This window comes from Lissotriton vulgaris, chromosome 4_1 (assembly GCF_964263255.1).
Source record: "Lissotriton vulgaris chromosome 4_1, aLisVul1.2, whole genome shotgun sequence".
Taxonomy (NCBI): Eukaryota; Metazoa; Chordata; class Amphibia; order Caudata; family Salamandridae; genus Lissotriton; species Lissotriton vulgaris.
Genome location: NC_141691.1, coordinates 1,818,410,264 through 1,818,434,486, shown reverse-complemented (window position 1 = coordinate 1,818,434,486; position 24,223 = coordinate 1,818,410,264). Strand labels below are relative to the sequence as shown.

General features: G+C 42.2%; 1 protein-coding gene across 1 annotated transcript in view; it reads left to right on the top strand.

Annotated features, from left to right (window-relative positions):
- Window positions 1-24,223, top strand: part of CSMD3 (CUB and Sushi multiple domains 3) — a 2,596,150-nt gene that overhangs the window by 2,198,200 nt on the left and 373,727 nt on the right. Inside the window, exons 47-49 of the mRNA XM_086918068.1 lie at window positions 802-915; window positions 13,458-13,646; window positions 15,261-15,407. Of these exons, the coding sequence (XP_086774194.1) occupies window positions 802-915; window positions 13,458-13,646; window positions 15,261-15,407 (450 nt within the window). The remainder of the gene's footprint in view (window positions 1-801; window positions 916-13,457; window positions 13,647-15,260; window positions 15,408-24,223) is intronic.

Below are 24,223 nucleotides of genomic sequence, written 5' to 3'. Positions count from 1 at the left end.
TGATTTGTGGAAAACAAGCTACACTGATGTTTCACCATGACAGGTCTGTAAAGTTTTTCAGTGATTTAAAATTTGAAAAACAACAACATATATAAAATAAATGGGATCATTGAAGGCTCTGACTGGTCTTTTTTTTAATTGATATTATTAAATACATTCAATGTTAGCTTGCCAAGTAAATATCTGTAACAAGACCAATTGTGGCCCTACCTTTATAAGAAATGGGAGTATTTATAAATTAAATTGTATATCTGTGCATCGCTAATGGCCTGATGAATGTCATCAACATAGTAATATATTACTATACATAGACTATTATATTTTATAAATGATGTTAAAGAAGCTGTCTAAATGTGTTGACTTGAATATATGTGACTAAACATTGTGTGCTATATGTAATGTTCTCTCCAAGCTGCATTATATCACTATTTTGCTTCTGTTAGGGTGGAAAACAAGGCACAAATCTGTCCCAGCTCACACTCAAACTGTTAGCCTAGGTCCTCTCTACATGTAGCATGGATCTTCCAGCTTGAAAGGTGGGTTCCAGCATATATTATTTATCCCAATGGCTTTGACTAGCATCAACTAACTATCTTTCACTCTATAAGGGAGTTGCAACTACACCATAAAGGAACAGGTAACATGTTCATTTTTTTAATTTGTTTTAACAAAGTGTACCCTAGGTGGAAATTTGCCTATTCATATGTAAGGCAATAAAGATCATTATATAAAATGCTATCACGTTTTTCAAAAGCACAAAGTAACTATAAATGGTTATCTAACACTGTTATTGTCTTCTAGGTGACATCATAAGATACCAGTGCTCACCAGGCTTCACATTGGTTGGTAATGAGATTCTAACTTGCAGACTAGGAGAGCGACTTCAGATGGATGGAACACCTCCAACTTGTCAAGGTTTTTATTGATTTTATAATCAAACAAAGTCCTCAGTTTTAAAACACTCTGACCTCTGTAATAAATGCTCCAGACATAGTCATTAAGGTATGGAAGAGGGTTCTGGGTATAGGTTTGAAGATATCTACAGTAATGAGCAAAGTGATGTGAACTACAGTGAAACATTTTTCACGAAAACCTAGTTCCACAATGTAGAACAATTAATTGATACACAGTTGTCTGTAACCCATGGAATCTACTAAATATTTCATTTGCTGACCTGTTATTTCCCATGATGTATTGCTTCCCTTATGAATCAAGGAGTTTACAGGCCCCTGACGAATATAAGCATAATGTGGGGCCCAATTTGTATAATGGATAATCCCATTAGAGAATAACAAGAGTTTAGGAACCAAAGAAATACCTCCAGATGTTTAAGAACCAAAGAAATACCTCCAGATGTAATAACTTATTTTGACACTCCCTGCAGAAAAATGGCCATTAAGAATACTGTTCATGATTGACCTTTAATGTTCAGAATACAGTAGTATAGTATATGACTTTAGTTTTCAGATATTTCTGCAGGACAGAACAAGCCACCTTACACATCTTAGACAATGCCTTCTTTACCACAGATAAAAATAGCCCCTTCCTTCAGATGTAGCTGCCTTTTACACAGTCGAACATCCCACCCTCATACACACCAATCAATCAATCAATCAGAGTACTTGTAAAGCGCGCTACTTACCTGTGATGGTCTCAAGGCGCTGAGGGGAGGGGGGTGCCGCTACTGCTCGAAGAGCCAGGTCTTGAGGAGTCTTCTGAAGGCGAGTAGGTCTTGGGTCTGCTGTAGGTGGGTTGGGAGGGTGTTCCAGGTCTTGGCGGCGAGGTAGGATAAGGATCTGCCACCGGAGGTTGTTCGTTGGATGCGGGGAAACAGCGGCGAGGGTGAGGCTGGCGTAGCAGAGCTGGCGGGTGGGGGTGTCGAAGCTGAGTCTGCTGTTCAGGTAGGCTGGTCCCGCGTTGTGAAGTGCTTTGTGTGCGTGGTTGAGGAGCTTGAAGGTGATCCTCTTGTCAACGGGGAGCCAGTGTAGGTCTCTCAGGTGGGGGGTGATGTGGCTGCGGCAGGGGAGGTTGATGATCAATCGGGCGGAGGCGTTTTTTTTAAAAAATATTTTATTCTTTCCACACTTCCATAACAAGATTAACATTTGAAAAAATACATTTTTCATCACCATGAATACATAGTTTTCATTACAATACATATTTTAACAAACTAAGTCTTCTTTTAGAATTTTTCAAAATAGAAAAAAAAAGTATAATAAAAATTGTAAATAAACAAAACAAACACTCCTACACCATAATTAGTCACAATATGCTTTTCAATTGTTCATATAGCCCATAAATTGCTCCCAAATCATTAGTCCCATTTTCCGTTTCCTTGCTCCTTTTAACGAATATAGACTAAATTCCAAGCTTGATATTCTAAATAACTTCGCCCTCCATACCTCAAATCTCGGAGGCTCTTGAGACAACCATTCCCCCGCTATACTTAAACGAGCTATGGTCATTGCGACAAATAAAAAGTATCTACATTTATACAAACTACCCTCCTTTGAAACCTCGTGACCCATCCCTAACATCATTAACGCGGGGGTTATCTTAACAGGTATCTCTATTATTTGGGATAGGAATCTCTCTATAGCTTGTATAAAAGGAAGTAGTTTAACACACGTATAAAAAATATGGTCTATATCTGCATCTGATGCAGCACATCGAAAGCATTTCCCATCGTATCGGGCGTTTTGGAAGCGTTGTAGTCGTCATAGGTGTTTGGCTGGGATTCCTGCATAGAGTGTGTTGCCGTAGTCCAGTCTGCTGCTGACGAGGGCCTGTGTAACCGTTCTTCTTGTTTCGGTCGGGATCCACTTGTAGATCCTGCAGAGCATGCGGAGGGTGTTGTAGCAGGGGGAGGAGACAGCGTTGACCTGTGTAGACATGGAGAGGGAGGAGTCGAGGATGAATCCTAGGTTGTGTGCATGGTCACTGGGTGTCGGTGCTGTTCCCAGTGTGGTTGGCCACCAGGAGGGGTTGGATCCGAGGATGAGGACCTCCGTCTTCTCCATTGAGTCTTGAATGGTATTCACTGGCAATGTCCTTCACTGGTTATCCTACTACCATTTCAACAAACACCAGTTTGTTCACATGGGTGAACATAGGTCACAAAAGATACCTATCACCTGTGGAGTCCACCAGGGCTCCATATAGTCTCCTGTCATCTTCAACCTCTACATAGAGCCTCTTGGTGATCTGCTTACAGGTAACAGAATCAAAATTCACAACTGTACTATAAAGTCTCCTCTCAGTCATCCAGTGCCCCAAACACTGCTTGCTCATCATATAGAGCTAGCCGTGCAGTGCATGCCTGAAGCTCAACCCAGTCACGACAGAATTCCTGCTCTTTGCAAAGAACAAAAAGCTCCATGCACTACAAACCTGGCTCAATGGCAGGAATCTTGATTGTTTCAAATACCAACTTTCACCAAATGCCAATTCACTTGATTTACCCTGGACCCCATCCTCACACTCAATGAACACGTTGCCAGAAAAACTGACAACCTAGTACCATCTTTCTCTTCCAAATATAGTCAAACCATATCTTCCAGAAAGCGACTTTGAGAACTGCTGCTCAAGCTCTCATATTATCACAATTGGATGGTGTTAAATCTCTAGTCCATAGACTCCCAGACTCCAAACTGACACGCCGAGAGGCAACCTACATGCTGCAGCACCTCTCATCCAGTGCCTGAAGAAATATGATCATATAGCCCATGTCCTGATGGAACTCCATTGACTCACCTTGCTGGCCTGCACCATCTTAAAAACCGACTGCATAATTTACACAGATTTCATGACCAGCACGCACACATACTGCAGACAAACTCACCATCCCTTGTTTAACTCAGTGCACGCACAGCAATGATACCATCAGACTACAAAGTGTCAAAAAAAAACAAAAGACAGCTGGCGTTTTTCACCTATGCACCCAGTATCTCGAATAACATCCCTGTATCTATCAAGATCGGCCCAAGTTTGCTCCAGTGTAGGAAACATTTGAAAACGCACTACTTTAAAGAACATTACATTAAAATGAAATAACCATCACAACCCAGCATCCTGTTCTCTTACTCATTGATTTTATGCTTGCTTTCACCATGTACAAGGCGTGCGGTCTGTTAGCTGGATTTGCGCTTTTGAAATTCAAAATACATACATACACACATACATGCATAACTTGTGAAACAATTATTTACAAGAAGATATTCAGAAAATTGACTCTTCAAACTGACCATTTGGGGAAAATGTACAACACTTTTAGCTAATTGTATTAATGTTTGCATGAGGCTTCTTTATAATGTAAATTGAAGATACTAAGATAGTCCCTATGTATTTGTGAGAAAATGCCTCTTTTACTTGATCATACCCATTTTTTATTGACTGATTCCTCCAGTGTTTGAACTTCTCTCCAGTCCCCTGGGCATGTGCCCTGAACCCTAAAACATGTTAAATGGGCTGGTCCCCAGTTGTGATATTTAACATTAGACTAAGGTTACAGTATAAGGTGTAAGAAAATGTAAAAATAGCTTAGAAAGATAAATATCACCTAAGAACTGCAGTACCTATTGCACCATTCACAAGGCTGAAAAGGAAAACATGGCTTCATGCTTACACGTGTAGCCTGACCGCTGCAACTTTTAACCCTGCTGACAGACCTGTCCAAATATACCTTTTTTTTAAGGATGGAAATTCCTAAAATTATCAAGTAAGTTGTTCCTAAGTACGCCTTGTGGACCACCAGGTAGGGTGTCTGATATTTAAAAGTGGAACATGTAAGATTCTACTGTTTGCATGTTATTACAGTGACTAGCTCCCAAAATCTGTTCTCACTGTTAAGGTTGCAGCTGGTTCTATAAAGAAACTTTCTTCAGGACCACAGTGTAAAACAGAGACCTCTCACGTCTCTATTAGTGAAAAAGAAAAAAGTTCTAATGGAACATATCGTTATGTTGCTCCTATTGAGGTCAATATTGTACCTTCGTTTTTGGCTATATTAAGCCTCTTCAGGATCTGGGTGGGTCAGGGAGGCACTCTCTGGCTCTCCATCAGTTGCTTGTGCTGACTCTGCCACTCTCTCGTCCCGGAAAACAGATTTTCATTAGAACTAATAGAGACGTAAGAGGTCTCTGTTTTGCACTGTGGTCCTGAAGAAAGCCCATATGACCCACCTGGCGATATTAGGGCTGAAACATGTCGACCTATACCACTTATTGAGTGTGAACGAGTCATAATCACTCTAGTTCACCGATTGAATTTTTAGAATTTTTGCCTCCAAAACAGAACTAATAAAATTAATTTTTCTGGATAAGAGAGACAATTTTATTTTTTCACTATTTCACGTCACAATCACTATCACTGATCATTACTGTTTTTACAATGGGTAATGCCTCCTGGATGGAGGTTGCATAAAAAACTAACCCTATGATTATGCACACACGTGTGAGGGATGGCGGAGAAACAAGATATACCGCCTAAACACCGCTAAATTTACCAGCACGTGCATGAGGGTTTTTTATTGAGACTACTCAGAACAGTTACGGCAAACCCAAAGTTATGCAGGACAAGTGATACTTCCCCCCCTGACCATTACATTATACACAGACTGAAGTGAGTCACAAGCTCCTGACCCAGGCGTAAACATTCCACCATATTTAATTAAAAATGAGACACAGTGGGGTAGTTTGCAGTGAGGCAAATATGTAATGTTTGCACTTGGGAACTATATGCTAATTTGTCAAGGAGTGTCCAGGAGTCACCCTCTGGCTGGTGAAGTTTACAAAGTAGTACCTCACCTCCAGCTCCTCAGAATACTTTTTGGACCTGTGGCAAAGGAGAAATAGACTGGACCTGCTATGGGTAAACTTTAAGAAGACCTAAAAGGCTGGACGTGCTCCCAATTGTACCCAGTCCTGACTCCAAGGGTCAATTAGCTGAACTCCTGTGTTACTCCAGGTAGATAACAAATTGCAGGAGACCTTTTTCTACGAGTGACCAGTGGACCATTTACAACTGGACTGGAGCTTGCTGGGGGCCTCTGGTGTATTGTGTCCTCGTCCATTAGTGCTGTCCATGAGGTCCTGGGACCCATAGAAGATGCTAGGAGGAGATGCCCCAGAAAGTCTGAAAAGTTGGTACTTAAACAATTGTGGACTCCCTAGAATTCCTGATCTTCGGCAGCACCTCCAACCAAGGTGTCTGATTTTGATGCAACTTTGCCATATACAGTTTCAGGTTTGCCCTGCTGGAGCAGTTTGAGCTCCATAAAAAAGACTAGGGGCCATATTTAGAGTTTGGCAAATAGATTAATCCATCAAAAACATGACAGATATTCCGTCTGATATTTTTATAAATGCCATAATGTAAAAAATTGGCCGTCATGTTGAGAGGGATGACACACCATTCAAGCAGCAACCACAATCCTTGTCAGGGCAAATTCACATGCAAACTCTAAATTAATCTGTGCTTTGATAGTTTGGCACAGAGCAGTCAGGATTAACTTAGAGGCAATGTGTAAAGTATTTGTGCAATATTTCAAACAGTAACACAGTTAAAACACACCACAAAAGGATTCCACATTCGATTTTGACAAAATAGAGTAGGTTTTAATTAATAGATCAAAACCAAAATGACGAAAATCCAATCAGTAGAACCGAAGATATGCAGTTTGAAAGATTTCCTTAAATATCGATGCCAAAAAAGACAGAGGACCAACTCTTGATATCCGGTCGATCCGCAGCACTGGCCTTCTACAGGGACCCAGTTGAACCCACTGACCAGGAGTACCTTAAAACCTGGTCTGTTTCATGGATGTGTCTCACAGGGCCGAATTAAAGGAGCTGCCAAGCTGCGATGCAAGGTCCTGCATCATTGTTGAGGATACCCTTGATGGGGGCTTGCGATGCGGAGTCTGGCATCGAGGATGAGTTGCGCAGCCGAGGTGAGGCAACAGTTCTGAGGAGGTGCGAGGCTCTGAAGTCCAACATTCACACCAGGTGCCCTCTTTGAAGTGGGAGAAGCTTCTAGTTGTTATTCTTTGAAGTGCGCAGGTTTCCTGCCTCCCTTGCTTTGGCTCCAGGCAAGGTGTATGCAGCCCTCTATCTGGAGGCAGAACACAGCCTATTCCAGCGTAAGTAGGGCTGTATGGAGCTGCACCTTCCCATCCTGCCAGTGATGGTCCATCCAGGCACACCTAAGCTCCCTTTTGTATGTGGCTGTCTTGGAGGAATGCACAAAGCTCAACTGTCAGCTGCACTCAGTCATGTGTCCCAGAGATAGGCTGCAGGCCCTAAGGGCCAGATGTACAAAGCTTTTTTAGTTCACAAACTACCCGATTCACAGAATCCTGCCATTTGTGAACCCAAAAAGGCATTTTTTAATGTTTAAAGGCCCAATTTGCGATTTGGTAACCTATTACCGAAACACAAATTTAGTTTACCATTCGGTACTGGGAAGGAGCATGTTTGGGGCGTCCCTTCCTAGTACAAAACCACAGTAATATGTGTGAATGCTTTGCGACTGAAATTCTATCTCAAAACATTCACATTTTACCACCTATTTCAAGTAGTTAGTAACCCATTAAAAAATTGGAAGGGATTCCCAAAAGACCCCTTCCCCTTTGTGAATGTCTACTCTTACAAAATGGGAAGAAAACGTTTCATTTTTCTCTTTAAAATGCATTCTGTTTTCTTTTAATGAAAATGGGCTGCATTAAAAAAAAATGCTTTATCGAAAAGCAGTCACAGACATGGTGGTCTGCTAACCCCAGCAGGCCACCATCCCTGTGATTTTTGCAATTCCTAATGGGCCACAAACCGAAACCTACCCCATGAATATTAATGAAGTTGGTCAATTTGCGGCCCACTGGAAATTTCAAAATGTGTTAACCACAAATTTGTACATTGCTGTGTGCGATTATGAAAAAACGAATCTCAGAAATGATCCATTTGGTAATCACAAACACTTAACTTCGTACATCAAGCATTAAATAGCTAAAAGTGGCATTTTCATCATTGGAATTTAAAATCTGATTTTACCACAAGGCAGGATTTTTCATTACAATTCCAAAGACATCAAACGTGAACTGATTACCTCTTCCCATTTGAAAACTACAGCCTAATAAATGCAATAAGGTAACTACAATGTTATTTATTGAGAGAGGTAGGCCTTGCAGTGGTTAAAAACAAATTTGGGGGTTTCTTTACCAGGACATGTAAAACTTAAAAGCACATGTCCAAACTTTTAAATACACTGCACCCTGACCCCTGGGTTGTCCATGCTCTTCCCTATGGGTGACATATGTATTAAAAAGGAAGGAATAGGCCGGCAAAACATTTACTTTGCCAGTTCGACATGGCAGCTTGAAAGTGCACATGCAATCTACAATGGCAAGCCTGAGACATGTTTAAAGGACTACTCAAGTGGGAGGCACAATATGTCCTGGAGGCCTACTTGCACCATATAATTTACAGGTGCTAGGCACATGTAGCATCCCTTTACCAGAGGCCTGTAAGTAAATGAAATATAACAATTGAGGATACGCCTTTGAGTAGTGAACCCATGCCCTTTAGAACGGGTTAGCAGTGGTAAGGTGCACAGAGTCCTAAGGCCAGCAAAAATGCAATCAGCAAAAATGGAGGAAGAAGGCAAAAAGCTTGGGGACCACCCTAAGGCTGACAGGCCTATCACAATTGTAATACAGAGGTCGAGGTATCCATTACATTTGTCATGGAATAACCAACCTGCAAAACTCTAAATATAAAAAATAACTATTCTAAATGGTGTTGTAGATATGTTTATTTATTCAAATAAAGCATGTCTATCAATGTATTGTGGTAGACTAAAGTACGGTTTTTGCTGTTCTAAGCTGATGCAAATTGCTTGTCCACTTTAAGTGTGCATTCACACAGCATGGTTGCCTTCTAATTCCTTGCTTCAATGTGAAAAATGCCCACCTGTTCCTTGAATCAGAATTTGCTGCTCTCACCAGACCCACGCTCCAAAGTTGCATCATCAATTCAACATCCGAGGCATCAGAGTTATGTTGTGAGCTCCAAGTATTTGAGTCATTTATTATTTGCACTTCCTGGCATACTAATTGGTTGGGTTCCTGTAGTCCTTTGCTTAAATTCTACTATTTGACATAAGGACAGAAGTGTCTGACACATCTGTGTTTCTTTTGTTTTTGTGGACCCAAACTGGACACTGTACATAAAAATTTCCAACAATGAGTGCTATTTATTTGAGTTACTGTAACACGTTTAGCCAAAATGCTACAGTGGATACGGACAAGCATTGGCAATGCCAACAGGTCTAGCTTTAGAGGAATGGATGTTAATGCGAAGAATTACCAGTAAATAGCATTGAATGAATATATATCTGTGTGTAAAGGACTGCCATCCTCCCCTCTGTGCTGTTGCCAGAGAAAAACACCATAAATGATCTAGTTTTCTTAGACACTTTTACCGCATTACAATGTATTGTGTTCTCTTGAAAGCTCAAGCTCAAGCTGTTCGATAATTAAACAAACTGATCACAGATGTGTGGAGGGCAAGCACTTTTACGTGAAAAGCACACAACTTCTGCCCAATCAAAACATGTACTCATGGCTCCCCAACTTGTTGATGGAACCAATGCCCCGTTCTAGTGATGCTCTCATAGTTTTCTAGTGACAGCTTACAGCCCAAGTTCAAAGTTAGTGAGATGGTGCCAGATGTTCTTTCAACAGTTCCTCAAGGGTAGGTGTTGTGATGTAACTTACCGCTGTCTTTCTGTCTGTCGCTCTTTATCTCCTTTGCCTGCTTGTTAACTGGGTTGGAGTTTTTATGCTCACTGTACCTAGAATGTAAGGCTGACGGCACTCCGCGATTGCCAGTTGCAGCTGGGCCGTTGAGGTGGTTGATGTAACTTGCCTCTGTCTTTCTCTGTCACTCTTTCTCTCTGTTGCCTGCTTGTTAACCGGGTTGGAGTTTTCATGCTCACTGTGTTCCTAGAATGTAAAGCTGACGGCACTCTACGATTGCCAATTGCAGCTGGGTCATTGAGGTGGTTGTATGCCAGGTTTTGCTTTCGAGTAAAGAACTTCTTTATTCCTGGTTGTTTGTCTTCTTTCCTGTGATGCTGATGCTTCACAACAGTAGGTAACTTAGATGCACATATTTCACTGAGGTGCTGGAAGAATAAATGAGTGAGAACGAGTTGACCCACAGAAAGACCATGGACATGGCCACACTGGAAACCAGAAGCATCCTCTGCAAGAATGTTCACACCAGCCCTGCTCTAGTCCTCCTTGCTCCTCTCATCTCTCTCTTTCGCTGTTCCAAAGGACCCCTTCCCATGCTTGGAGACAGTGACAGAGGCCCCAGCTATGCCCCTACCCTAAAAACTGTCTCTACCCTTAAAAACGTCCTCAAAGGTTCTAGCCCAGGGGGAAATGCCTGGTGGAAAAATACTGGTATTTCTAGCGTGGTCTTGGAACAAATAATCGACGGAGAAGCAGTATAAAGGGATTGAGGAAGAAAATAAGAAATACACAGTGAGCACATATAGAGATGAAAGGGAATGAACACATTTAAAGGAAAGGCAGAAAAAATAACCCTGCCTTGACAAAGCAAATGGGTCCATGTGGCGCATTTGTAGTTTCTTGGTTAGTTGCATACCATCATATTTAAATTTCAAAGTAGTTAGTTGCAGACACTGGTGGTGCGATTATGTAGAGAATTACTTTGTATATCTGAAAGGGCAAATATCCTGGTGTGTGATCAAGTGCAACACAAATCCAGAATTATTCGATTCAGAGGCAGGCAGTCACATTCAGCACAAGAGTTTATAACAGAGGCACAAAGAGGTGTGAGGTTTCAACAATTCCTTGCCATTAGCCAAACAAAGTGTGATCAAGGAAGACAATAGGTTATGCTTCACCTGGAGGGTCTCCTTTGCCTTTCACAACAGAAATCTGCAGTCCCACCTTGATCTCTCACAATATAGGAAAGGGCAACTTGTCAGAAAGATTAACCATTAGCCCCTTTCTAGCAAAGCATTCAATGAATGTGTACAGTGAGCCGCCTCACCCCTGTGCCTGGATCTCCACCCTCAGGAATGCAGGCAATATCCTCCCACTGTCTGGGGAAGCTGTTCTCACCCTCCACAGAGTGCGCTGTCACAGGCAGAGATCCTAAATTGATCCCGTGCTTTATCATTCATACTGAGCCCAACTTGAGAGTGAATCTCAGTAACTTCCGTTCCAACAGTTGCAAAATCTTCTTTCAATGTTTGCATCCAGCCATTCCTTTCCGTTCCCATGCCCCTTGCTAAAGCGGAGGTCTAGTGGTAACTTAAGATTGGGCCAATGTATTTGCCTTGCTCTAGCGCCTATCAAAGTACCTACTGTACTGCTGTCTTCACATGCAAATAATATTTCTTTTTTCAACAGTCTTGCATCCTCAAATGGCACACTCTCCACCCCAAATAAAGATGATGTATTCTTAAAACCTGCCATGAAAAACAAAAAACAAGATTTACTTACAATGTTTGATGGTCACATCTCATTTTTCCTTTAAAATGTCTCTCTCCTTTTTCATCATCTCCATGCCTCCCTCTTCTCTCTGAGCACAGCCCTAAGTCACTGCATCTTCACCTTAATCCCCATCACTGTCTGCAAATTACCCACAACTGTTTTCAGCAATCACAATGTCTCCATTTTAGGAAACTGATACCCCTCCAACCTAACACGACATACTCTGCTCTTGCTCATCTATTAACCCCCCACCTAACACCTGTATGAACTCAAATAGGTGCGTGCCTTCCCCAAGAATGATCACACCTAACTCCTATTAGTTTAATCTACCACAAACAAACTGGAATGCTTGCATGGCATGATTTGATTCAGCGTATAGTAATCAGTAACACTGGACTAACCACTGACCTTGGGGTCGGGAGCAGCAACCTGCCTGGGGTAAAGCGCTTCAACGCCTCATCAGGGATAGTAAGCACTATGTAAATGTAATTACAATTACAATGACAACAAAGTAGACATGTTTATGAAAAAATACTAGCTAAATACTCTTAATGAAATGGTCTGGTAACTCTAGGTGGTTCTGGGTACGTTTCATGTGTAACCCTTTACCTCCTTGGCATTTACCTTCAATGTATCAGGACTACCACCGTGATTTGTCTTCACTTGGCTGTTTTGTGGAGCGCAGGTTGACCTCTAAAAAGGCCTCTTGGCGCTCTTGCTGGATAGCCGATGTTTAACACTACCCAACTCAATGGGTGACAACTGCTATCAAGTACTTTGGGTCTCTATATGTCGAGGCTCTAAACAGTTGATAGTGCTAGGTGACGTAATGGCGGCCTATATCAACAAGAACAGAGAAAAGGTCCCTGTTACTTAAATGTCAACATGCAAATCGCTGGATACCCATCAATTTCCAGAAAAATAATGAACATATTTTTTTTCAAGTGCGAAGGGCTAAATGTCCTTGGTAAGTGTCAAGCACCCAATTCAAGAGGCCAGTTCTCCTGGTTCACTGGCACAGGACAGCCTTCCACATATTACTAAAATGTAGGCACCCAACAGCTGCTCTGGTGGGGTTTGGTTCCAAGGAGACACATGGGCATGGTATCGGGGACCTGCTAATATCAGCAGCTCCCCTGCTCCTCACCCCCATTCCACGTCCCATAACCCGTGACGGTGGGTTGAAATGTTAGTCCTCAGGGGGATCCCTACTTGTGAACGCAGAGTTCAATGTCCATTCATAGCTTAAGAGTGGAAATGTAACTCTCTGGTCTACCGACCTGCTGGTGGGGGACATGTTGTCCCTTGCTAGCATTGCATCTCCTCCCGTAGCGCTCATCCCAGCTCTAAACCCGGAAAACCCGAAAGGAACGGGAGGCTGACCCGTGGCACAATCCATTTGAAGGAGGGATGTGATCAAACTTGTGAAAACTTTAGTGTGCCCCGAAGTACAACATAAGCATGGCAGAAATAGGATTGTGTGCAAATCAGCTTGCGTACGAATAAAGGTGATAGGACGAAATACAATAGTATTGCTGAAATACTTGACCTGTTATAAATGAGAAATTACATCTGGAATAACTTGAGAATGGGATGTTTAAAATGTCCACCTGGCTTAGAAAATCCTTCTATATCCCTTGCGCAGCTCTCTTTCCACACAAGGCTAGCATTCAGAATAGTGCATGGCTTCACCCACAGGTTACAACCAAGACATGACACTCAGAAAGTCAGGTGAGGAAGTGTGTGTTGGCCTTGCTGGGTCTCTTCATAGTAACCATTGCTAGAAATAATGAAACAAATCACAGCAGAAACCCAGTTTCCATAGCAGCAAATTACATTATGATTCGGTTGTAACATGGCCTGCAGCCTGCTTCTGTTTTTATTGAATAACTCAGTAGAAGTGGAACTTATGCATTTCTGTTGCACTCCGCAGTCCTGTGCCCAGCCAATGAGATGCGCCTGGACTCCACCGGCATCATCCTGAGCCCCGGGTACCCGGAGAGCTACCCCAACCTGCAGATGTGCGCGTGGAGCATCAACGTGGAGAAAGGCTACAACATCACCCTCTACTTCGAATTCTTCCAGACTGAAAAGGAGTTTGACATTCTTGAAGTGTTCGATGGTAAATGCGTCACGCTCACGCAGATGATTTCATAGTTCTTTCGCTTCAAAGAATTTGAATGAGAATAAAGTGCCATTTCATATGTCAGAAAAGACACGTGCTCATCAAACGAGGCAGAAACATTCTAGGGAGGGAGTCTTTTGTGAGAAAGCGTCCAGTGAGGTTTCTTTCTTAGGCCTCGTCGACAGAAAGCTGTTTACAGCAGACCTATTGTACCCCAGATGGACTGCGAGGCTCTGTGTTCGTCCCTTGCCTATAATTCAGGGTCTCTCTTCTCTCATTCTCTGCTCCTGATTCATCGCTTTTCCTCCCAGTTCGTGTGTTTGTCTTGTGTTCATTTATTCGGCCCCTTGAAACTCAGTGGTAAACCTTAACCCCCCTCATTATGAGTGACCCAGGTAGTTGCGATATGTGTGGTGACTCCTGTTACCACACATTGTCATTAGGAATTTGATGGCCAACACCTCAGCCCAGGGGACTCATTTATGAGGCCTTGCGTCAGTTTTGCGCTGCTGATGCGTCACTTTTTGTGGCGCATCGGCAGCGTAAAACATGCGCCTTGTTGCGCCATATTTAAAAAGTGACGCATCTAGGTAGATGCGTCACTTTTTAAACCCCTGCGCTACATTATACCTGCGCCAGGTATAATGCCTCGTAATAGTGACGCACTGAAATCTATGAGATTTCACTGCGTCACTTTTAGGACGCTGTTGCGTCAAAATCTTGCGCCTGCCTCACAGCAGGCGTAAGACTGACGCAAGCCCTTTCACATGGGGCTTTCCCCATGTGAAAGGACGCATTGCTGGAGTTGCGTCACTTTTGTGACACACTCCAGCAATGCGTCACTTTTGCGCTTACAGATACGTCAGAAATACTGACGTATCTGTAACTCCTTGCGACATGATGCATCATACATTCAATATGACGCATCATTGGTGTCGCAAGGAGTGCGCAGTGAAAAGTGACGCATCGCTGTTTTCACGCAGCGACGCGTCACTTTTCATAAATAAGCCCCTGCAGTTTTCCTCTGATGAATGTCTGCAGAGCACACTGCTGAAATTTATTGAAGTGCTCAATAATAAACATTTGCATTAAGGACCAACATCTGCAGGCTGGTCCCCATTATTGGGGACAAACTAATTATTTGGATTATTTAATCGGACCCAATAAACTCTGACCGGTGGAGTCATATTTTACTGGGCCCACACACCACTTGACTCGTGGGGCCTCATTTATAAGGCCTTGCGTCACTTTTGCGCTTACAGATACGTCAGAAATACTGACTTATCTGTCACTCCTTGTGACATGATGCGTCATACATTAAATATGACGCATCATTGGTGTTGCAAGGAGTGCGCAGTGAAAAGTGACGCATCGCTGTTTTCACGCAGCGATGCGTCACTTTTCATAAATGAGGCCCATAATGAGGGCTAAAGTAGTGGAGAAGGCGGTAAGTTGAGTGCCTGATTAGGGGTACTCCTTCCTTTCTACTTGCCGCTTCAACAATATGCTATGCAATTGACATGCCTTCCTCTATACTTGTAGGACTTTTCTGGGTCTTTGTAGGATATCGCATTCTTTGCAAACCTAAACTATCCTTTTTCCTGTCTGAAGGGCCGAACAGCCACAGCCCCCTGCTAATCTCCCTGAGTGGAGACTTCGCTGCCTCTCCTAACGTGAGCAGCTCGGGCCATGAAGTCTTTCTACGCTGGTCAGCGGACCACGGGACCAACAAGAGGGGCTTCCGGATCCGCTACATAGGTAAGGGCAGAGTTCTCACTACCAGCTTGTGTCTGCTCCTGGTATAAGGCACCTATCGCTTCTCACTGATATGTGCTTCTGCGGTGAACAGCTCATGGAATGTGACAGAAGTTTCTTACCACTTGGCTTCATTTTGGAAACACGTTCTGAACTGTAATTCTTTCTGCTTCATTGTTTTGAAATATGATCTTTCCATCAGATTGCAAGTTATTGCTCGCTCTTGGCGATCAATTTAAACAGTCAATAAATGGCGTGCCTGCTGCATTTTGTAATAAGAACAACCTGAGCGCTTCAGAAAACTCTGAGACAGGAGGTAGACGTAGAGGAATGCACACAACTGCAAAACCAAAAATGTGTCAGTGTTCATGTGCCTGCGAAACTAAGAGTACTGCTAATGTACAAAACACTTACAATCCGAAGAAAAATGCAAAATGCCATTTTCGAAAGGAACAGTTCCTTGTCTATTTCCGACTGTGACCCACACCATTCCAGCACGTCTGAGGGGGGCACTGTCTCTATTTACTTGTAAATGTTTGCTTTTGTGTAGCGCAAACACTGTCTGTGAAGGTGTAAGTGACCTGGCTGGTACTTATTGCTGTTTCGTGGATAACCATGTGAGCTTTATAGTCCATAAAAGGCTACCAAAAAACACGCTGGAACCGCCATAACACAGAGAATTGAGTGGCAGATTTACTAATATTTGGCACAACGCAGCAAGACAACTTGACGCCCTGCATCAAATGGAGAGGGCAGCAATACGCCTAAACTAATAAGGTATGCTGCAGTCTCTCTCTCTCTCTCTCTCTCTCTCTCTCTCTCTCTCTCCCCCCACCCACCCCGCACTGATAGCTGGCATGCCCCTGTACTACAGGAATGGACACCTTCCTTCCTGCAAAAAAAGAGAAACCTTCTTGTACAAAAAACAATGTTTTGAGGCTTTTTCCTCTTTCTGAGTGTGCTGGAGAAAGCATCTCCCCTGGGAAGGCGTACGATTTTGATGCATTCCTATGTTTACTAGTGTTAGTAAAACTGTGAATGCACCAAAAACCATGGATGAATGCTAGAGAACACCCACACTCCACCCATGGAAAGCCTTCCCAGGGCAGACTATCACAATGTAGTAACTTGCCTTTCCTTGCGTCACTCCAGATTTACTATGCCACGCAACGTGGCTCTGCGTGACATAGTAAACATCACTTAAGGGCTTGCGTTGCCCTTGCCTCACCTTGCATGACACATGGTATTGCAATCCCTTGAAAAATCCTGCCCTGCATTCCTAACAAGAACAGCATGAGCAGTATCAGTTGCAAAAGAAGACATTTCTCTCATATTATGATCTGCTGTGACTGTGTGCGGACATCAGAAGTCACTGATTAGTGTACATGGACATCTATAAGCAATTTCAGTTGTTTTGCAATCATCACTTCCATACATTTAAGGCTCTGTATCAAAAGCTTCACACTACATTAAAGATGTATGGCCTTATTTAAAGTTTAAGGCATGAGATACTCTGCCACAGATGTGGTGGGAGTTCCCCCTGCCACACTGCAAGTGAATTATAGTATATGGCACTTGTATTATTGCAAATAGGATATCTGCCTTGATTTGACAGAGTATCTGTACTATAAACTCTAGAGAAGGCCCTTAGTTTAACATTGTCTGAGCCTGATACCAGGGAACCAGGCAATCATGATTGAATTCTGTTTTACAGCATTTTGGAATGTGATGTGCTTTCTTTAGATGGGGAGGGGAGGCTGGTGCCGTGCACATACCTCTGAAGTACCTCTAGAGATTTCAGTATAGCTGGTGGTTATTCTGGTATGGAATGCTGTAGAAAAAATATGTAATCTTGTTTTAGGACATTGGTGGTTTTCCTTTCTCATACAGTTCCAAAGGGGGTTCCATAGATCGGGGAAACTTGTCTTAGATTCCATGTTCTAGAATGGGTTATTTTTACCTAACAGAAAACGAGAAGCGTTGCAGTGATGGAACTTTTTAAGGAATAGAATTCTCTATTGGTCTAGGAAGGTTTAGTTTTGGGAGCACTCTGGTGAAAATTCCACATAGGAATTAGACATTATATCTACTTAATAAAGTTGTCACAATCTGATTTTCGAAACTGGATTTTATACAACCTTCTAAAAGGGGCATTTTTTTGCCTACATAAAAACACATCCTAAAAGCCATAAGTACAATTAGAACATTGGAATGTTGGGAGCGCCATTGAAAACAATGGCGTGCTCTGGGCTTATAATGGCTGGTATAAGCCTGGAGCTCCAACATTCCAATGTTTCTTTGTTCACAGCTCTGGCTGTGAACAAAGGCTTCAGGGAACCTGAGGGGATTCCAATCCCCTCACGCTCCCAAAAGGCTTTGTTTTTTTTGTTAGAACATTCTGTCCTCTAGTGACAGAATGTTCTAATAGCCTTATAGCCCTTCGCAGATGGGCTATACCGCTATTAAAGTCCCTCTCCCTTGTTAAAGGCCCTCGCCTTCGGCTCGGGGCCTTTAACGCTGGAGAGGGCCTTTAATAGCTGGTATAGCCCTCTACGGCGGGCTATAAGGCTATAGTAGACACCTCTGAATAACCATGGTATAACTGTGCAAGTATAGAATGTTTAATCTTGTGATGATGTGATGGTAATATATCTTTTAAAAAACAAGCATGACTTTCCACCAGCATCCTATGAAACAGTCAGCGGTGTTTAACATTATGGCGGTTAGGTTTGTGTAGGCCGATGCTGGAAAAGAGGAAAGTTAAGAAGGCATTTCTGAGAGACAAAGGTTCTTTTACTGCTTCGTTAGCAGGAACCACTCATTGTATCAATGTGTGAAGAGATGGAGGTTTATGGACTTGCTGTGAATTGTCAAAGATTTCAGATCTAGGAATGGGTGATATGTTGGGATGTTGAGGATGCTGGTCTTGATTGTCGGCACTGGCTGCAGGCCCACTTCACACCAAATGTGCCTTTGGATTAGTTAAGGCGGTTTATTATTAACTTCCATTATATCAGCATATTTGGATGTTTACTCATCACATGTATTTGTCCAGTTGCCACACAAAGTCAGGTCAGTAAATACTCGCTTTGAGTATGATGATGTGTAGCAAATTATGAAAAATTGACCAAATTAGAGATACAAAGAATTGGTAAGACCCAAGACATATTCAGTTGGGTGACTCTTTGCGATTATAGGCCATGTAGCCTTTTTTATATGGCTTTATGGATACTCAATGCTAGATCTTATTTTGGAACTGAAAATATACAATTATTTTTAATTCTTCCAAAATTCTTAACGTAACCGCAGAGCTTAAACTGATTTTCCTAAAAGGTAATCTTTCCACATTTTGTGATTTTGCTTGACATGGATCTGTCAATGATATTAACATTATTACAAATGCTCAGAGTGCATTCTTGATACACACATCTAGATACTTCTTAAAGCAGCAACTTCTGGAGTGTGCTTTAAATGGAATACTTTGTAAATCTGTATGACATGGTCTTATAAATAGGAAACCTCTAATAATAAAGCAAATGTTTTATTGGCAGAACTCAAGTCAGCATATGTGTCTTGTTCAAACACTTCCATGACAACAGCTAAACCTCAGTTGCACTGTTACTTCCAGAGTATGTGATTTGGAGTATGTGGATTTAAAAGGTAGCAACTTAAATTACACGTTTGCTTCCTAAATGTATCCACTTTGTAAAATTGTATACCGTTCTTAACAAGTCTCACAGTTTTTTCACATCTCACAAGTAGCATGTGTTTTCTTCGGACTTGAAACGACTGAACTGCACCAGTGTAAGAGATGTTACATGTAATATGCGGGATGCAGTTTGCACTTCCACCACCCACATATATGATAAAAAAAGATATGGGTGCCAGGAGGACAACTGTCATCTAGCTCAGCTACACCTTAAAAGCAATGTGGTGACCCGTGACAGGAAACGTGTATTTTCCATGTAAGATAACCTTTTTCTGAGGAGGGTTTCATTACTAACCCCTAGAGTGTGCATTGGATGCCTATAAGGCAGAGTACCTAATATATAAATAAAAAAGAAGCACACTATATTTCTGATAGGTGCTCTCACAGTGACTGCCGGCCTTAAAATTATTTCAACTCAGCAGGCTCAGTCAAATTTCAATAATACAGTCTTAGGTGTGATTAAAATATGTATTTCACATCTCCACTTTGGAATGTGCTTAATGATGAAATCAGATGTTTTATAACTTTAGTGGGAAAGTAACTTTGAAAAAATGTAGTTTGGGCTTGCCTGATCCAGAACTGATTTAAAACCAGTTCTGCCACTTATCATACCACAATAAGCAAATATATATTCCTAGCTGGATTTGATGACATTACCTGCTTATGACAATAGCCAGACTTCTGGAACTAGAAATGCAGAAGTTTTGTCAACTATTGTCCACTTTGTAGCAACTAGCAATGTAGGAGCTTTTGGCAGAACACGGTTCGTTTGAGTGCTGATCCCAAATAGGGAATATAGTATCTGCACCCGTCATTCCCAGAGTCCATCTGTGACGTGATGTGGAGAAGCGTGGCTCAAGTGGTTGGAGCGGCAAATCCTGATGCAGAGGTTTGGCCCGGACCAGGGTTCAATTCCCCGCCTCGGCGGGTCTTGGGCTCAAATTTCCCCGGACCTGACAATTCTCGCCTCGGTGCCTATTCCAATCATGGAGTCCCTCTCTGTAACTCTGGGCAATAGCTTGCTTAATCTCCACAACGGCCCCTCGCAGCGGGATGCCTGGCTTTCACCTTGGGGATGCCCAGTAATGGGTTATCTCGCAGGGGAATACCAGGGCGGGTTCCCTAAGCAAGCGCTGGGACGCTTTCGGGCAGCCATGCGCTCTACAAATCAAATTTCATTTCATCTAAACCCTTTAGTTCTACCCCCAGCAGGAGGTAGAGCCAGCTCTCACTATGATAGAGTGGGTGAACGCTCATATAAATAATGGTGTAGCTAGAAGCTCACCCATTAAGAAGAATGATTCAGTCAGTCAGTCAATTCCTTTATTTCGATAAATTAATATCATATAAAGACAAGAATGATTCAGCCACCTTGAATTTTGAGTTTTTGTAGAGTAAACTGAAGAGGAAGTTCTATAAAAGGAGGTGGTTTTTGGGTGAGAACGTTGTCAAGATTGTATAGTGATATTCTCCAATCACTTGATAGTGCTGTGGTTAGGACTTGTACCCCATCACCACCTCCTCATAACATTCATGAGCTTTGGAAATCTACATCTCAAGAAGAAGGCACTGATGGAAGAAACAAGACTGCTGCTGGAAGAAGAGAACTTGATGACTCCTGGCTTCTATTAACACCCAGGGACTGGATCTACCCTCCAAGGTTCACGTAATTGATCTCCTGTTTCCCTGCTCCAGGGGAAAAAAAAAGATAAGGACTCCAGGCCCCAAGAGGGCCCATTTGACAACAAATGTCTGGACCCTACACATCTCCAGGATGAAGAAATGTATAGTTTGTGGGAGCCTGCCCTGATGACTTTGGGGCTGCAGGGCTCACCGTAAAGAACTTTCCCAGCAGAAAAGTAAGAGAGAATTAGTCAGTCTTTACACCATTGGAGGACCAGACAAAGGTGCTGAGACTTGTTGAGGGGGATCGCTCCCAAGCGGGGTAAGAAATCCAGCTTTGTCCTACTCAGAACTTTTTAGTGTGCTGAAAATGGGTTCAGTTGGACCTCTTAGTGAAGATAACATATCTGTGGAGCCACACCTGTCTGCAGCTTCCAGCCCTGCCCCGTTGGATGGTTATGAAGGTCAAAAAACAGAGTAAGTCTGGAAGTAAAAAGCTGGACTGTGGCAATGCCACAAATCGAATAAAGCAATAAAGCCACCTCAGTGGCTATGAAAACCAGCTTTGTTTCATACTCAGAGCTGTGGCGCCAAAGTCCAGGGCTTCCTCCTAGAGCCATTGGCCCAATCCGTATTGCATTCTCTGAAGATGAAAGTCCACACAGTGGTAATATAGCGTTCTTTCGTATGTATTGGTGGTTTCAGCTAGCTCTGTACACGCCCTTTGATCTCAGCTATGGTGCTACTTTTTGGAACAATGTTCGAATATTTTTAATTGTTTTCTATCATATCACGTCTGAGGATAAATGATGAGAATGATGTCCTGCAATAAGACTATGAATATAACCCAATTTCGACAGAGGTGAAAGAGCCAGCTGGAAAAAGGTATTTTCTACTATATATTCACAAGCACTTGCCCCATTCTACATTATTCTTGTAGACACCTCAGTGGCGGCTGTGCTATATAAATGTAAAAGGTACATTATGAAGGGTATTAAAAAGATTATCATCCAGTCCAGCATAACAGCTCCAAAGAACACTGTTAACTCACTGCTGGTGGGTCCTGACAGATACATTTTAAAGCAGCTAAATGAGAGGTGTTAAAAATATTGTAAAAAATAAGCCAAAAAGAACTTAAACTGCGCTAACAACATGCATATAGCAGATTCATTTTAGACAAAGAAGTGGGTTAAGCCCTTAGGGGACCTCCAGCAGGTTTTTGATGGAGTACCCTGTCCCCCCAACATAGACCAGAAGTCCATGTAGACATCCACCATAACATGCACATCATCCTTTAGAGGAGGAGGAAGTAGATGACGCATGTAATTAGAGTTCTTAAGAACAAGACAGCCCAATGCAACACACATATTCAGGGACTATAGACAATCAAACAACTACGTTTGTGATCACAATTCATTTTCACATTATGCTATATTTCAGTCACAGATTCTGGTTACTTGTTCTTTGTTTCTGGCAGCTAATCTTTCTCTGGATGTTGAGAACATGGTAAACAATGACATATTTTTGCTTGTTTGCTGCTGAAAAGCAGTAGAGGTTGCTAACGGATGGGGGTGGTGGGCTGGGGAGGAGGACGAGGGGGTGAACTGGAGGTAAAGAACCGAAAAAGTAAAGGACTTACATGGAACGGCCGGCCACCGCCTCTCCTCCATCCTCTTCAGCTTCCTTCTTCCTGGCTCCAGTCCCCGCTGGCACCCAGGTACACAGGCTCCCCTGACCCAATCACAAAGCTGCAGTTCAGCGTTGTGATTGGTCCGAGTGCCATGGTTCGGCGATCAGGCGGGGACAGGGACCCAGTGAATTGTCCTCACTAGGCTGTGTAATGCAGCCTGGTGGGGAACATGCAAAGTGTGCATGACTGTTTGACCAGGCACAGGAGGGCCTGCCAAAGTTATGAGAACTTTGGGAGTGAAAATAACTCCTCCCCTTGCTGTGGCCACTTACTGGTATAGAAAAAATCAAATGATAACAACGTTACATTATTATCATTTTATTTTTCCTTTTTGACCAATGCTTAAATAATATCTTATATGTACAGAGGGCATAAAGGATTCTATGGCGATGTCATATGTCACAGAAATAGTGACACAATCTATTGTTTACCCAAGAATATGGTGATGTTAGCCAATGTGTTCTTCCCATCATATACAATTTGAAATATACACAAATCGGAAAGAAGAATTTAATGTTTTAACCTTATTATGCAACAACGAAGGAAATCCACACTTGTGATCTGGAATAGGTAATAATATTAGTGATTTCAGGGATTTCAGCAAATGTGAGACTTTAACAAGTTTTGGATTCAGGGGATATTTCTCACCTCTAATTTCGCGACTGAAATAGGTGTGTTCTATAAGGACTCACCTTATAGATTACTGGTTTGGTGCTCTTGCCTCGTGCCTGCTTCTGGTCTGTCGTTCTTTGGCACATTCATGGGATGCTGCTCACAAGGTCCGCGGAGGTAATGGTGTGCATGGACCTGTGCATGTGTAACGGATACTGTGGCCCAAGAGGATAGTGGTGTTGCCTGTCTTTCGAGTACATGTATAAATTCATGATAAAAAAATCAATAAATACTCTGATTTGGAGTAGGGAGCTAGCTGGGCCCATGCAGATGTTCTCTTTTTTACGGCTTCATCGATTATACTGTACATTTTATGGGTAGTTTTATAATAGTTTCTGTTCTTGATGCCTTGTAGTATTTCTAGTTTTCCTCTAGTAAATTGCAGTGACCATGAACAGAGACATAAACTATTTTACAGAGAAGCCATTACCAGCACCATGTTACATTTAATTACAAAAGGCAGTAGAAGGCAGAACATGTATTTCTGTTGGGCTTGCATTAAAAAGCTACTTAAGACAATTTCTTATTGATGGTTTGGATGAGGGGTACAACAGCTGGGTGCCTTTTACATGAGGACAGACTGCAACTGAAATATTAACCTATATCTGAAAGATCAACACCTCCATTTAAGCAAGTACTTTACAATCTTAGCTATACAAGCAAATCGTGGCTTGAAAATTCTGACCAGCTGTAATTCTGCGTAGATAAGTCTATTTACTAGAGAACTGCTAAAAATAAACATTATCCGTTATTATTTACACATGCAGAAAATCACACCTTGCTTCAAACAATGACTAAATATAATTTATCACATTATTGAATGCATTCTAAGCTTTGGCCCACCTCTTATATTAAAACAAAAGCTGTTAAAGTACATAAAAGCTGAATACTTTAGTTTCTGGACCCTCAGATGACTGTTGAGTTCAGATAAAAAATTTTCAGAGTGCTAATAAATAACTTTGGAAATTAATTCACTCACATGCTTCAGTTAGAAACATGCGTTCATAAACTGTACTAATTCATTGCTCTGTAGCCAGAAGTTTGAGCATAATAAATGCCTATGGTTCAACCGAGGTCTGTTAAAACCAATTGTCCTTTTACCTTAGATGGGTATTTGAACACACT